The following is a 16284-nucleotide window of genomic DNA, read 5'->3' as shown; positions in this document are numbered from 1 at the left end:
TCTGTTTTCAAATGGTATATTTCTTCTTGATTCAGTTTTGGCAAGCTATATCTCTAGAAAGTCATCCAGCTCTTCAAGGTTTTCAAATTTGTTGGCATCATATAGTTGTTCACAGTATTCTCTTACAGTTTTTTTTTTTGTATTTTCTGCAGTATTCATTGCGATTTCTCCTTTTTCATTTCTTATTTCATTTATTTGGGTTCTTTCTTCTTTTTCTTGGTGAGTCTGGCCAGAGGTTTGTTACTTTTGTTTAACCTTTCAAAGAACCAACTCTTGGTTTGTCAATTTTGTTTACCCTTTCGAAGAACCAGCTCTTGGTTTTATTGATTTTTTTCTATTGTTTTTTGAATCTCTATTTTATTGATTTCCTCTCTGATCTTTATGATTTTCTTCCTTCTGCTGACTTTAGGTGTTGTTTGTTATTTTTTTTCTAATTCTTTTTGTTGGTAGGTTAAGTTGCAGATTTGAGATTTTTCTTCTTTTTGAGGAAGACCTATATTGCTATGAACTGCCCTCCAAGAGCTGCTTGTGCAGCATCCTATAAATTTTGAGTAGTTTTGTTTCCATTATCATTTGTCTCAAGGTATTTTTTTTTTGTCTTTTTGAGGGCCACACCTGTGGCATACGGAGGTTCCCAGGCTAGGGGTCTAGTCAGAGCTGTTACTGCGGGCCTACACCAGAGCCACAGCAATGCCAGATCCGAGCCACATCTGTGACTTACACCACAGCTCAGAGCAATGCCAGATCCTTAACCCACCAATTGAGGCCAGGGATGGAAACTGCAACCTCATGGTTCCTAGTTGGATTCATTTCCACTGAGCCATGGTGGGAACTTCTTGAGGTATTTTTAATTTACGTCTTGATTTCCTCATTGACCCATTGGTTTTTCAGTAGATTGTTGTTTAGTCTCCATGTAGTCAGTTTTTTCTTTTCCTGTGCTTTATTTCTAGTTTCATTCCATTGTAGTCAGAGAGGATGCTTAAAATAATTTCTATACTCTTAAATTTGTTGAGGTTAGTTTTGTGCCCCAGTATGTGATCAGTCCTTGAGAATGTTCCACAAGCTCTTAAAAAGAATGCATCTTCTGGTTTTTTGGATATAATATCCTAAAAATATCTAACTGTTCTATTGTATCATTTAGTATCTCTGTTGCTTTATTGATTTTCAGTCTAGAGGATGTGTCCATTGATGTGAGTGGGACTACTATTGTTGTATCCCCATCAATTTCTCCTTTTATTCTGTTACTAGTTGTTGCATATATTCAGGTGCTCCTATATTAGGGGCATATATATTGACAAGTGTAATATCCTTTTCTTGAATCGATCCTTTTATCATTAAATAGTGTCCTTCTTTGTCTTTCTTTATGCCCTTTGTTTTAAAGTCTATTTTGTTTGGTATGAGGATTGCAACTCTTGCTTTCCTGTCATTTCCTTTCACATGAAATATCTTTTTCCATCTCCTTACTTTCAAGTTATATTTGTCTTTTGCCCTGAGGTGAGTCTCTTGTAGGCAGCATGCTGTAAGTTTCTTGTTTTTTTATCCAGTTTGTCACTCTATGTCTTTAGAGCATTCAGTCTATTGACCTTTAAAGTAATTAGTGATAATTATGTTTTTATTGCCATTTTAACCCTTGTTTTCCAGTTGATTCTATGTTTCTCCTTTGTTCTTTTCTTTTCTTGGCTAGATAATTGCCTTTTATTTTATGCCTGTGTCCTCTTCTTTTTAATTTTTGTGAATGTATTGTTTGGTCTTGATTTGTAGTTGCCCTGTTTTTCAAGTATGTTACCCCCTTCCTATATTTGCTTGCTTTAACCTGATGGTCATATAGGCTCAAATACATTCTAGAAAAAGAGAGTCTAGATTTTTTTTTTGGTCTTTTTGGTCTTTTTGCTATTTCCTGGGCCACTCCCGGGGCATATGGAGGTTCCCAGGCTAGGGGTCAAATCGGAGCTGTAGCCCCCCGCCTACGCCAGAGCCAATGCGGGATCCCAGCTGCGTCTGCAACCTACACCACAGCTCATGGCAACACCGGATCGTTAACCCACTGAGCAAGGGCAGGGACCGAACCCGCAACCTCATGGTTCCTAGTCGGATTCGTTAACCACTGTGCCACGACGGGAACTCCTAGATTTTCTTACTTTCCTTCTGCACATTTTATGATTTTGATGTCTATTATTTTATTTATTTATTTATTGTCTTTTTTGGTCTGTACCCATGGCTTATGGAAGTTCTGAGGCTAGGGGTTGAATATGAGCTGTAGCCCCCAGGCTGCACGATAGCCACAGTGACACAGGGTCCAAACTGTGTCTGCAACTTATACCACAGCTCACGGCAACACCAGATCCTTAACCCACTGAGGAAGACCAGGGATCGAACCTACATCCTCATGCATGCTAATCAGGTTCGTTACTGCTGAGCCATGACAGGAACTCCTAATGTCCTTTTTTAACATTTTCATCTTTATCCTTTTGCTGTTCTTTATGTTTAAAATTATTTTTATGTTAGGTTTTTTCCTTTCTTTTTATATCTCTACACTGGCTTATTTAGGTGATTACTTTCCAGTTGTGATTTCTTCCATCTTATATCTTCTTTCTTCTTTTTTATTGGAGGAGAATTTTCAGTATTTCTTTTAGAATGGGTTTAGTATTACTGTATTCTTTTTGTTTTTGTTTGTTGGATAAATTCTTTATTTCTCATTCTATTTTATTTTATTTTATTTTATTTTATTTTTTGTCTTTTGTTGTTGTTGTTGTTGTTGTTGTTGCTATTTCTTGGGCCGCACCTGCCGCATATGGAGGTTCCCAGGCCAGGGGTCGAATCGGAGCTATAGCCACCGGTCTACGCCAGAGCCACAGCAACACAGGATCCGAGCCGTGTCTGCAACCTACACCACAGCTCACGGCAACGCTGGATCATTAACCCACTGAGCAAGGGCAGGGATCGAACCCGCAACCTCATGGTTCCTAGTCGGATTCGTTAACCACTGCGCCACAATGGGAACTCTTATTTCTCATTCTATTTTAAATGATATTCTTGCTGGGTAGAGTATTGTAGGCTGCAAATGTTTCCCTTTTAAAATTTTGAATATGTCTTGCCACTCTCTTCTGGCCTGTAGTGTTTCTATAGAGAAATAATCTGATAGCCTTAAGGGGGTTCCCTTATAATTAACTCATTGTTTTTCTCTTACTACCTATAGACTCCTCTCCTTATCTTTAACTTTTGCCATTTCTGTTATGATATGTCTTGGTGTGTGTCTGTTTGGGTTCAGTTTGTTTGGGGCCTTCTGTGCTTCCTGTATCTCAATATCTGTTTCCTAGATTTCAAAAGTTTTCAGCCATAATTTCTTCAAATATATTTTTAATCCCCTTTTCCTTTTCTTCTCCTTCTGGAAACCCTATTATGCATAGATTGGCCCACTTTATATTATTCCATAGATTGCTTATATTTCTTTCATGTTTTTTCATTTGATTTTCTGTCTGCTATCCTGATTAGGTGATTGCCATTTATTCTGTCTGCCAACTCACTAACTCATTCCTCTGCATTATTCATTCTGCTCCTTAGTGCCTTTAACTGAGCTTGTGTATCTGCCAATGAATTTTCTAATTTTTCTTGGCTCCTCCTTATATTTTCTAGTTGCTTTCCAAAGTAATCTGCATTACTGTTCATATCTGTTCTTACTTCCTTCATATTTGCTCTCAATTCCTTCAGTATTTTCACTATGTCCTTTTGAACTCCGGGTCTGTTAGACTGCAGAGGTCTGTTTCATTGTGTTTGCTCCTTCAGGGGAATTCTGTTCTTTTAATTGGGAATGGTTCCTGAGCTTCTTTATTTTGCTTATATTTTTCTTATTCTGTGAGTTTAGGGAAAACAACTACTATAGTCTTTGAGGGCTAGTTCTATAAAAGAGTACCCATGGGTATTTTATGAGGGTTTACTTTTTTTTTTTTTTTTTTTAGCTTGAGGGCTGCTTTTCATTTGGATGCCTGCTGTCTCTTTCCTTAGTGTGTTCAGGCTGTTATCCCCTTGATAGGGGGTGTGCTAGTGTATGGCCTATGTGTGCTTCCAGGGCGATGGAGGTAGTGGACAACGCCTGTAGTCAGTGCCTGGTTTCTCAATCCTTGACAATGTTGGGGACCTGGGGGGAGGTGGCACAGCCTGCTTCTGGTTACAGGGCCTGGGAAGTGGCAGTGGCCCTCAGGCAGGTGTAGGTGGCACCCAGAGACTTTGGCAGTGGCAACAGTAGAGTGTGTGCATTCCCTGGGAAGTGAGAGCAGCAACAGGTGGCACTTGGTTGCAGTGCCCTCCTCTGCAGCTACCCCTGAGGTGAATGAGGTCACAGGTGGTGCCTGTTTATGGACCTCTAGTCTGAGATGGCTGCAGTGGTTTGCCCCCACTGCCCATAGCCTACATAAGAGGCACTCCACTGCCCCACCATCCAAGAGTCCATGCATGAACAGAGAGATTCTTGTGGCAGTCCACCCCTCCTTTTCTCACCCTCTACAACAATGGTTCCTTGCTTCTCCTGTGGGCCTAGACCTCCTCCTGTGCTTCCTCTACTGTGGTGCTCCACTCTCCCACCTGTGGTGCACCACTCCCTAGCCCCTCAAGCTGTCTCCACACAGTCAACCCTAGTCCTCTGCGCAAAACTGACTTCCCAAGCCTGAGTATCAGTGCCCAGCTCCCTCCCAAATGTCTCAGGCTGTGGTGTCTGTGGGCAGTGATACTGATGGTCCATGCAGCTTTCTCTCAGCTTTGCTCTCCTCAGTCTGGCTGCTTTACTTTTCTCCAAGGCTTTGAGGTTCCCTCTCTGTCTTGGCTGATCTCTCTGCCAGTTAGGTGGCTTCCCAGGGTGCAGATTCTTTTCCTCTGTCACAGCTCTGTCTCAGGAGTGGTGGTTCCATCCTGATTCCTTTTTTTTTTACTCAGCTCTCTCTCTCTCTTTTTTTTTTCCTTTTGTTCTACCAAGTTATGTGGAGGGTTTCTTGCCCTTTTTGGAGGTTTTAAGTCTTCTGCCAGGGTTTAGTAGTTATTAGGTGCAAATCATTCTACATGTAGATTTTTTTTTTGATGTGTTTGTAGGAGAAGGTGAGAGCCATGTCTTACCCCTCCACCATCTTGATCCCCTCCCCCCAGGTCTGAGATTCTTAATGTATTTTCAAGCTATTTAACAGTGCTATTATAAATTTTTGACTAAGCCATCAATTGTTTTTAAAGTATTTGATTTAATATTATTTTATGAATATTATATTCCTTTTGAACTTTGGCATGGGGTAATTTCTAAACAGAACAATGGTGATTATTCATTGTGAGTTAACAGTTTTTTGTTACCTGATGGGGGTGAGGTGCCTATCAGCTTTACAAACAGTAGTAATGGTTTTAAGGAGGGGCTCGGGGTTGCATTTACTACTAAAGGCTTGGCTATTGACCCAAATGTCCATCAATGATTGGATTAGGAAGGTGTGGTATATATACACAATGGAATACTACTCCGCAATGAAAAAGAACAAAATAATGCCATTTGCAGCAACATGGATGGAATTAGAGTGAAGTAAGTCAGAAAGACAAATGCCATATGATATCACCTATATCTGGAATCTAATATATGGCACAAATGAACCTTTCCACAGAAAAGAAATCATGGACTTGGAGAATAGGCTGTGGTTGCCAAGGGGGAGGGAGTGGGATGGATTGGGATCTTGGGGTTAATATATGCAGACTATTGCCTTTGGAATGGATTAGCCATGAGATCCTGCTGTATAGCACTGGGAACTATGTCTAGTCACTTATGATGGAGTGTGATAAAGTGAGAAAATAGAATGTATGCATGTTATGTATAAGTGGGTCACCATGCTATACAGTAGAAAAAAAATAATTTATTAGGGAAATTAAAAAAAAAGTGGAAACAAAAAAAAAAAAACCTAAAGGCTTACTAGGAATTAGGATGATTGGACTTAATCTCACATTTCTTTCTTTCTCAAGAATTAAAATCTGTTTCATGTAGTTTGATATGTTATCCTGCTTTTTTGTAAGATGGTGAACAAAAAGTACAAGTGAAGTCCCTCAGGTATATTGTACCATTGAGAAGGTACATGGTGGGTAGAAGAGGTCACACAGGCAGACCAGCAGCCAAAGCAAATGGGTGATGTCAAGATAGAATGGATTCATGAGTATTTGGGTTTTTCTATTGCTCTGAGAAGTAGAGATCCTCAGATACTTTGTACCATTTTTCTCTATTTACTTGAATAACATTTGGCCTATGTATCTTTAAATTTTTCTTAGAATAGCTCTTTATTAAAAACAACTAGTATTGGAGTTCCCTTGTGGCCTAGCAGTTAAGGATTCTGCCTTGTCACTGCTGTGGCTTGGTTTTGATCCCTGCCTAGGGAATTTCTGTATACTGTGGGCATGGCCAAAAACAAAAAAACAACAATTGTTATTGTCTTTAAACATTAGAGAAAACATAATTTACCCTGTAAGCAAATCAGAATTACTTAAAAGGAACATCTGATTATTAGGAATACATCATCATAAATTCTGTCAATTGTTTCAACATGTTCTTTCAATATCTACAGATTTATTTTCTGCATCTGGCAACATGGCCAGATCTCAATTTTGCTTTTTCTCCATTTATTCTATTTTCTCAGAATATATACATATATGACTCTGCAAAACACTGACATGGTTTAAAGTGACAGTAATAGTTCACAGAATTAAGGGCCAGAGCCCTGATGAATTATTAAGCAGAGAACTAGCCTCTGGATGGATATGCCTTTCTTTATTAAATTCCTCCAAGAGGTATTTTCAGGTGCACCTCCTTCAAGTAAAGTATTCAAAAATTGGCTATTTCACCTTCCTCTGTGTTTGCATCATCATTAATCATTCTTAAGTGGTTTTGTTTCCACCTGTTTTCATCTCTCTCCAAACCCTAGCTCTAAGAGAAGGCATCTGCTCTTCTGCTGTACATTCCTGGAATCAGGCATTTCTGTCCACTGCTTCTGTCTATGCTAGTGGGTAATACTGTTAGAAAGAAGAGGTGAATATTCTAGCAAGAGGATAACTATAACATTTTTAAAATTGTAAGTCTTTAATCTAAAAATTGCCCATGAATAGACCAAAGTATGAGTAAAATATTATGTAAATACATGTGTAACTTGAATTTCAGCCAGCACACCCCAAAGTATGTATTTTCTTCCAGGAGGGGCATGGCCCAGGGGTGAATGGTTGTGGGGTGGGTTAGCTCCATCAGTGCTCCCCCAACTCTTTCATCTAGTTTAAAGTCTCTAAAAACAGGACAAGTCTCCATTTTTCCTCTTTTCCATTAGATACCCTTCCCCAAACTCTTCTTACATAGAAATTCTGGAGTTGCTATGACGTGAGTGTTGTAGGAGAAACAGACATATGTTCACAATAAAGTGTAAAATAAAATAATTCTTGAAATCCAAGTGACACATTGCCCTCCCTCCACATTTTATCATCTGTGAAACAGATCTTATCGTCAAGGTCATCTTCCTATTAATTGGCAGCATTTTTCCTTCTTTGTGATGCATTAAGTAATGGTGCATCTTACAAATGATGGTATCTTAGACTTGATGAAATATGGTAGGGGTATATTTGATGAAATAAGGTACTGAGATGACTGAGAAAGGGAAATGATGAATCATCAAAGAAACATTCCCAGAATAACTGATCTGGGTTTTGAAGAAGGAATAGGATTTTCCCAAGAATATAGGAAGGTAGGACATTCTAAACTGAGTAAAGAGCAAGGGTTAGAGGAGATGAGAGAGGACTTGAAGTGTTGGAGGACTAGCAAGTCATCTGGCATTGCTGCTTTGTGAAATCTGGAGCTGGAGGGAGAAGACAAGGGAAGGTGAAACTGGAAATGAAGGCATGAGCCGGGTCATGAGAACATTGGGATGTCAGTAGAGAGTCTTGCCTTCACTTTTAGGCAGTGGAAATACATGTTGGCCATGGGATTCCATGATTTGATTTGAAAGCAATTGTTCTGGGAATAGTGGATGGATAGAGTGAATGAGAAAGACACTAGATGAAGCAGGAAAATCAGTTTCAAAGGCTTTTTGGAGTCATGCAATGATCTACCATAAGGGCCTGAATCAAGGTGGTAACAGAGTGGCTGGAGAAGAGGAAAAGACAGATTTAAAGATATTTTAAAAACTAGAATCTACAGAAGTTTATGATTATTTGACTCTTTAGGGTGAAGAAGAAGGGTCAGGAATGAGTCTAGTGGTGTCACCAATCAAGATAAACCCTACAGAAGGAAGAGTAATTAGGGCTGGTAGAGGAAGGGGAATTATAATAGGGTCAACTGTAGAAGATGCATTCAGTTTGGGATTTCTTGAGTTTTAGAATGCTCGTGAATCACTGAGGTGCATAATATTAGTTCTGAAGGTTGAGAATTGGATGGAGAGTGAATGATATAAGGATTTAATGGAAAGAAGCTTATGACAGAATACAGTTTCTTAGGGTGAAGCTATAGGTGAGGAAAGAGTGATGCCAGGTAAGGGATCTCAGAGGACCAGTGTTGAAGGACAGAGAAGGAGCTGAGCCAGGAGGATGGAGGAGCCGGAGAGGGCACAGAAGCCAGGGAAGAATGTGAGAAGTGGCAACAGTCTCAAATTCAAGGCAGGAATCAGCTGGGGTTGCGTAAGTCTAGGATGACCTTTACTAGAGTAGTTTTAGTGGAGTGGGGGGTTGTGGAAGGGGGTTGATTTTAAGAGATGGAGAGGTGCCTGGGAGATGAAAGTTTGAGTGGAGTCCACACTCTGAGGAAGCTGGCTGAGGAGGGAAGCAAGGAAAAAGTTTCCCTAGAATTAGGGAAAGTGATTTTTTTTTCTAAAGAGAAGGGACTTGAACCCATTTAATGACCCACAGAAAGAGCTGTGAAAGAGAATAAGGTTAAGATGCTGATAACTATTCAAGCAAATGCCAGAGAGGCATTAGCTTTGAATAGAGGGCAACCTACCTCTTCCTCTGAGCCTGAAGGGAAGCTAAAAAAGCATTCACCATGGCTCTCAGAGGTCTTAGTTCTTTTTTTCCTTTTAATCTTAAAAAAAAAATTATATTAGAATATAGTTGACCCCAAGGGGGAGGGGGTGGGAGTGGAATGACTGGGAATTTGGGGTGAATAGATGCAAACTATTGCCTTTGGAATGGTTAAGCAATGAGACCCTGTTGTATAGCACTGGGAACTATATCTAGTCACTTATGATGGAGCATGATGGAGAATAATGTGGGAAAAAGAATGTATACATGTATGTGTGACTGGGTCACCTTGCTGTACAGTAGAAAATTGACAGAACACTGTAAACCAGCTATGATGGAAAAAATAAAAATCATTCAAAAAAAGAATATACTTGACTTACAATTTTGTGTTGGTTTCAGGTGTACAGCAAAGTGAATTAGTTATATGTATGCATATATCCATTCCTTTTCAGATTCTTTTCTCATATAGGTCACTGCAGAGTGCTGAGTAGGTTTCTCTGTGCTATACAGTAGGTCTTTATTACTCATTCATTCCATATATAGTAGTGTGTATATGTCAGTCCCAACCTCCAATTTATCACCTCCCCTGCACCAGTGTTCCCCCTTTGGTAACCGTAAGTTTGGTTTCTAACTCTTTGTGGGTCTGTTTCCATTGTGTGAATAAGTTCTTTTGTATCATTTTGTATTAGATTCCACATATTAGTGATCTCATATATTTGTCTTTATCTTGCCTCAATATGATAATTTCAGGCCCATTCATGCTGCTGCAAATGGTAATATTTCATTCTTTTTATGGATGTGTAATATTCCACTGTATATCTATACTACATCTTCTTAATCCGTTCTTCTGTCAGTGGACATTCAGGTTGTTTCCATGTCTTAGCTATTGTGAATTGTGCTGGAGTGACCAATGGGGTGCATGTATCTCTGAGGTCTTAGTTCCTCAAGGTTTCAGGGAATAAGGTCAGGAGGGAAGGAACAAGGGTAGTGGGGTGAGGGTGGTGAAAGCAGATGAGTGAGTGCCATTCCTGCTCCCAGTGCTTCTGCCTCTTCCCTGATTGCCACCTGCAGGGCCAGAGTCGGGAGGAAGAGCAGCAGGGGCTTGCTGGCCTCACCCATGCTCCCTGGTACCTCTGGGGTAAGTGGGGGTCTGCTGAATGTTAAATATAAAGGCGGCTCTTTTTCCTTCTTAGAGAAGTGCATAGCCAAACCGAAAAGCGGAGGAGAGATAAAATGAACAACCTGATCGAAACACTGTCTGCGATGATCCCTCAGTGCCATCCTGTGGCACGGAAGCTGGACAAACTGACAGTTTTAAGAATGGCTGTTCAGCACTTGAGATCTTTAAAAGGTGAGTTTGAAAATGGCCCCCACACTTGGATTTGTGACGTCTTCCCTTGATTGACAAGGTCCTGGATGGGTGTGTTTTGTTGTTCCTGGCTGTTGAGATTTTATGCAGCTATGTCTTTTAGCTTTCTAGGCATTAACTTGGATGCTTGTCCATATTCTTATGTGGAGAGAGTACTAATTTGGATGCCAGAAAACTTGGTTTCACTACAAGCTTCATCTTAAGTTTACTACGGAAACTTGGAAAGTCTTTATATTTCTACTTGTTTCCTCATATATAATATGAAGATAACACCTGCTGTACATACCTCTCAATATTTTAGAAGTTCTGAAATGTCATGTTAATTATTATAATTTTAAATTATTGTCAGACTTCTACTAGAAACGCAAAACCCCTTAAACGCAACTTCTCTTAAAATGTCATTCAGACTGGTGAGTAGGTCGAAAAATGCATCACATCTTGCTATTCTAAGGCATTCTCATATATATGGGATATTGGGCGAAGGAGGTTCTCAGGCATTGCTACTTGGGGTGTGTGTGATCATTTCTGACTTTACCAATTTCCCTGTGTGAGCTTGAATTTTAAATCAAAGTGGAATCACCTCTGGTTTGGGAACAACCCCAGTCTGGCTGGGGTGTGGAATGATGGAAATAGAATTGAGTTTTAGATATTTGAATGTTAATGACATATATTTATATTGAGAGGATCAGAAGACCTGGCAGAAGGGGTGTTGCAGACCATAGAGGAGACTGCATATTCAGATCTGTAAAGACCTAAAAGATTATAGTGAAATCTGGCTCCAAAAAGTATAAAAAAGGAATAAGCAAAGGAAGACCAAGGGTCTCATTTAGATCTCTGTCCTATACTGCACATCAGCAGAAGAAAAAGCTGTTAAAGGGAAAAGGAAGTCCTGTGGTCAGAACACAGGAGATTTACCAGGTCGAGTTAAAGTGGCCTGGAGGAAAGCAGTGTTACCTGGTGCAAACTGGAGCCCAAAGAGGATCTTAGTTCATAATGAACAACAAAAACAACAAATCCTGACAAATCTGTTCAGATTAGAGGAGGCCTGGGAGGTGTGTATACAAATTAGGAAAGAAAACTAGAGATAGGTATTAAAGTGTTATTTAATAGTAACTTGTGCAAACTGTACTTTTTTTGGCTGCAGCATGCAGCAGCTTGATGTGGGATCTCAGTTGCCAGACTAGGGATTAAACCTGGGCCACAGCCGTGAAAGCACTGAGTCCTAACTGCTAGACCACCAGGGAACTCCCTGCGAGCTGTACTGTAAATCACCTTTCCTAGATCTTTGCAGAAGATAGAAAAATGGCTTATGTATTGTGACCAGTTAAGCACTTGCAGATCTGGAGAGCAGGCAGTGGGGAAAGCAAGTACAGCCCTTGACACCTTCCATGCCATGCAGAGCAGCACAGGCATTGGCAACTTTTAGAGCATGACTGGAGGCCTTTTTTTCCTACCAGTCTCTTGTGAAATAAGATTCTCTTTTACCCACAAGTTGTGTGCAGTATTTCCCTTAAATCTTTCAGCAGTGAACATTAGCGGGCTCAACTGAGGTCACTGGATAGCAACCCGAAAATTACCCAACAGCTCTCACATTTATAACATCCCGAGAGAGGAGGACCCAAGGGAAAAGCCATGAATCACTCAACTAATTCAGCCAACGGGAACTGAGATTCTGCTGGGGTTATGAAAATGAAGGAGACAAGCTCTCTGTGCTGGAGGGTTCATGGTGGACTTGGGAGACAGACCCACGAAGAGATCATGAACAGCTAGTGATAAATGTATGCCTGTGACAAGGGACAAGGGACACTCAGTAGGGAGGAGACACTGCCTAGATCCAGAGAGGATTCTTTGGAACAGAGCATAGATTTCACCATTGGCCAAGGCGATCATGTGCTCATCACAACTCGACCAGATCCTTAGTCACATCTACCTGAGGAAATGATGGCTTAAAGCAGCTGGGGCCACCTCCCAGTGCCTTAGCCAGAGTGGACCCCAACTCGACCTACAAACGCCTGGATGCCTGATCATCAGACGGCTGCATGTGGACAGTGTTACTTTAGTCCACACGTAATTACTTGGAAGACAGAGAATGATGAAATGATTTTTTTTTTAACTACACTTTCCAGCAGTGCTTCTCAAACTCTGTGGGGGAAGGGCAAGTATTCTTCACGTCCATCCATTATAAAGTACAGTACATGAGTTCCCACTGTGGCAAAAGAGATCAGAGGTGTATCCACAGTGCCAGGATGCAGGTTCGATCCCTGCCCAGCCCAGTGGGTTAAAGGATTCAGCGTTGCCGCAGCTGCAGCGTAGGTCACAACTGCATCTCGTATCTGCTCCCCAGCCCGGGAACTTAATATGTCATGGGGTGGCCAAAAAAGAAAAATAAATAAAATACATACAATTAATTAATGGAAAAAAATGCTCATGGGCTGGAAGGCAACAGCATTACCATAAAGCATTACCATGCTTTTTGTTAATTTCTGTGCTCATCTCACTACAGTTTGATGATGACAAACTGGTAAGATGGTTTGCAGACCACATTTGGAGTAAGCCCTGCTCTGGAGCAGATGCTTTCCAAGGGCCTCCATGGGTCTGAATACCTGGGAACCAGTGGTGCATGCCTGGGTCCTGGAGGTAAACCTGGTTTCAAATCCTGGCTCCCTGCCTAAATTGCCGTGTGACAATTTAATCCTCAACCTCCACATCTATAAAACAGGGGTAATGCTTTGCCTCATAGTGTTGTTGTTGAGTAAAGGGTAATATGTATAAAGGGTGAGCATATATATATATTTTTTTGTCTTTTTAGGGCCACACCTGTGGCATATGGAGGTTCCTAGGCTAGGGATATAATTGGAGCTGTAGCCACCGGCCTACACCAGAGCCACAGCAACACCAGATCCAAGCCGCATCTTTGACCTACACCACAGCTCACAGCAATGCCGGATGCTTAACCCACTGAGTGAGGCCAGGGATCGAACCCACAACCTCATGGTTCCTAGTTGGATTCTTTTCTGCTGCTCCACGATGGGAACTCCAGTATTTATTTTTTCATTCTTTTTAAAAATTGCAGTATAGTTGATTTACAATGTTTTGTTAGTTTCAGATTCTTTTCCATTATAGGTTGTTACAAGATACTGAATATCGTTCCCAGTAGGTCCTTGGTGTTTATTTTATTTTATTTTTTGTCTTTTGAGGGCCACATCCATGGCATGTGGAGGTTCCCAGGCTAGGGGTCGAATCAGAGCTGTAGCTGCTGGCCTACACCACAGTAACAGCAACTTGGGATCTGAGCCATGTCTGCAACCTACACCACAGCTCATGGCAATGCCGGATCCTTAACCCACTGACCAAGGCTAGGAATAGAACCCATGTCCTCATGGATACTAGTCGGGTGTGTTAACCACTGAGCCATGATGGGAACTCCTATCTCTTTTATATATAGTAGTATATTCTGTTAATCCCAAACTCCTAACTTATCCCTCCCCTTTTTTCCCCTTTGGTAACCATAAGTTTGTTTTCTCTATCTATGAGTCTATATCTGTTTTGTAAATAAGTTAATTTGTATCATTTTTTTCCTTTTTTTAGTTACTGACGTATGACATAATCATTTAATATTTTCATACATTAAGAAATGATCAGTGTAAGTCTAATTGCCACCTGTCACCATGCAAAGTTATTTTACTCTCTTGACCCTCTTCCCTATGCTGTACATTTACATCCCCAGGACTTATTTATTTTGCAACTGGAAATCTGTACCACTTCATCACCACCTATTTCACTCATCCCCCGACCCTGTATCATTTTCCTCTATTGCACATATAAGTGAGCTCATATGATATTTGTCATAAGGCAAATATCCGAGAAAGAGCACAGAGTTTCTCAGTGATGGAGGTGGTGGTCAGATATTGTCATTTTGATCATTACGATCATTATTATTGTCATATTGTCCTTTTTTTAATGATAGTATGAACATCATAATAAAAGTAGGTGATCGTGTTTTCTTATTTGTTTTTGCTATCAGAATCTGAGAATCAGAGTTGTCACCACTCTTTGGCAGGTGTACACAATGGCACAGCATGCATTTTGTTAGCCAACCACCCTCTAGCTTCCGCTCCACACTGACTGCCTTTGTTTGCTCACTGGCACGTCCTCACGTCCTCACTCACCTATTTAGTCTGGGCTTGTCCATTCTGGCTGATTGACACTGACGGGGTTTCCTTGGCACACTTCTGCCAACCTTGCCTCAGGCCAGCCTGGAAGTGTCACTGCTTCACTCACATTGATTTATCACTGTACATGGCCTGGCCACAGAGTCTCCACCCTTCAGCCTTTTCTTAACTCCCTTCTATCAGACTACTGTGTAGTAGTAGTAGTAATAGTAGTGGTAATAATAATAATAATGTCATTTGGGGAGATTCTTTGAGGGAGATTCCAAAAGAGTCTTTTTTTGCTTATGCCAGGTTTTTTTAGGGGTGTTTCCGGTCTAAGAAGACTTTCCTGAATCATATCATGAAGGTATTCAATTTTCTGGTTTTGTTTATTCCCTACCACTTAGGTAATTGGTGAGTTTGGCCTCTAAATCCATTGAAAGGCCAATTAGAGGTTAACATGTCTCAGAGTGTTACCTCATCTTTCTTTTTCTTTTTCTTTCTTTTTTTAAAATTTCAAGTGTTTTTATTTTTTTATTTCCCCAATACATTTTTTTTCTACTATATAGCGTGATGACCCAGTTACACATACATGTATACATTCTATTTTCTCACATTATCATGCTCCATCATAAGTAACGACATAGTTCCCAGTGCTACATAGCAGGATCTCATTGCTAATCCATTCCAAAGGCAATAGTTTGCATCTATTAACCCCAAGCTCCCCATCCTTCCCACTCCCTCCCCCTCTCCCTTGGCAACCACAAGTGTATTCTCCAAGTCTATGATTTTCTTTTCTGTGGAAAGGTTCATTTGTACCATATATTAGATTCCAGATATATGATATCATATGGTATTTGTCTTTCTCTTTCTGACTTACTTTAGTCACTATGAGAGCCTCTAGTTCCACCCATGTTGCTGCAAATGGCATTATTTTGTTCTTTTTTGGGTTATTTATTTATTTTTGGTCTTTTTTGCCATTTCTTTGGGCCGCTCCCGCGGCATATGGAAGTTCCCAGGCTAGGGGTCAAATCAGAGCTGTAGCCGCCAGCCTACGTCAGAGCCACAGCAACGTGGGATCCGAGCCATGTCTGCAACCTACACCACAGCTCACGGCAACGCCGGATCCTTAACCCACTGAGCAAGCGCAGGGACCGAACCCACAACCTCATGGTTCCTAGTCGGATTCGTTAACCACTGCGCCACGACGGGAACTCCTATTTTGTTCTTTTTTATGGCTAAGTAGTATTCCATTGTTGTACATATACCACATCTTCCTAATCCAATCATCTATTGATGGACATTTGGGTTGTTTCCATGTCTTGGCTATTGTGAATAGTGCTGCAATGAACATGTGGGTGCATGTGTCTTTTTTAAGGAAAGTTTTTTTCTGGATATTTGCCCAGGAGTGGTATTACTGGGCCGTATGATAGTTCTATGTATAGTTTTCTAAGGTACATCCATACTGTTCTCCATGGTGGTTGTACCAACTTACATTCCCACCAACAGTGCAGGAGGGTTCCCTTTTTATGCACCCTTCCAGCATTTGTTGTTTGCAGACTTATTAATGATGGCCATTCTGACTGACATGAGGTGGTATCTCATGGTAGTTTTGATTTGCATTTCCAATAATCAGTGATGTTGAGCATTTTTTCATGTGCTTGTTGGCCATCTGTGTATCTTCCTCAGAGAAGTGTCTATTCATGTCTCTTGCCCATTTTTCAATTGGGTTGTTGGCTATTTTGCTGATGAGTTGTATAAGTT

At 40.7% G+C, this 16284-nt stretch overlaps 1 protein-coding gene across 1 annotated transcript in view; it reads left to right on the top strand.

The window, feature by feature from the left end:
• BMAL2 (basic helix-loop-helix ARNT like 2) overlaps window positions 1–16284 on the top strand; it is a 123172-nt gene that overhangs the window by 51040 nt on the left and 55848 nt on the right. The window contains exon 3 of the mRNA XM_047785752.1: window positions 10194–10351. Coding sequence (XP_047641708.1) covers window positions 10194–10351 — 158 coding nt within the window. The remainder of the gene's footprint in view (window positions 1–10193; window positions 10352–16284) is intronic.

This window comes from Phacochoerus africanus, chromosome 7 (genome assembly GCF_016906955.1).
Source record: "Phacochoerus africanus isolate WHEZ1 chromosome 7, ROS_Pafr_v1, whole genome shotgun sequence".
Taxonomy (NCBI): Eukaryota; Metazoa; Chordata; class Mammalia; order Artiodactyla; family Suidae; genus Phacochoerus; species Phacochoerus africanus.
Note: the sequence above shows the minus strand (reverse complement) of the source record. Positions and strands in the feature narration are given on the sequence as shown.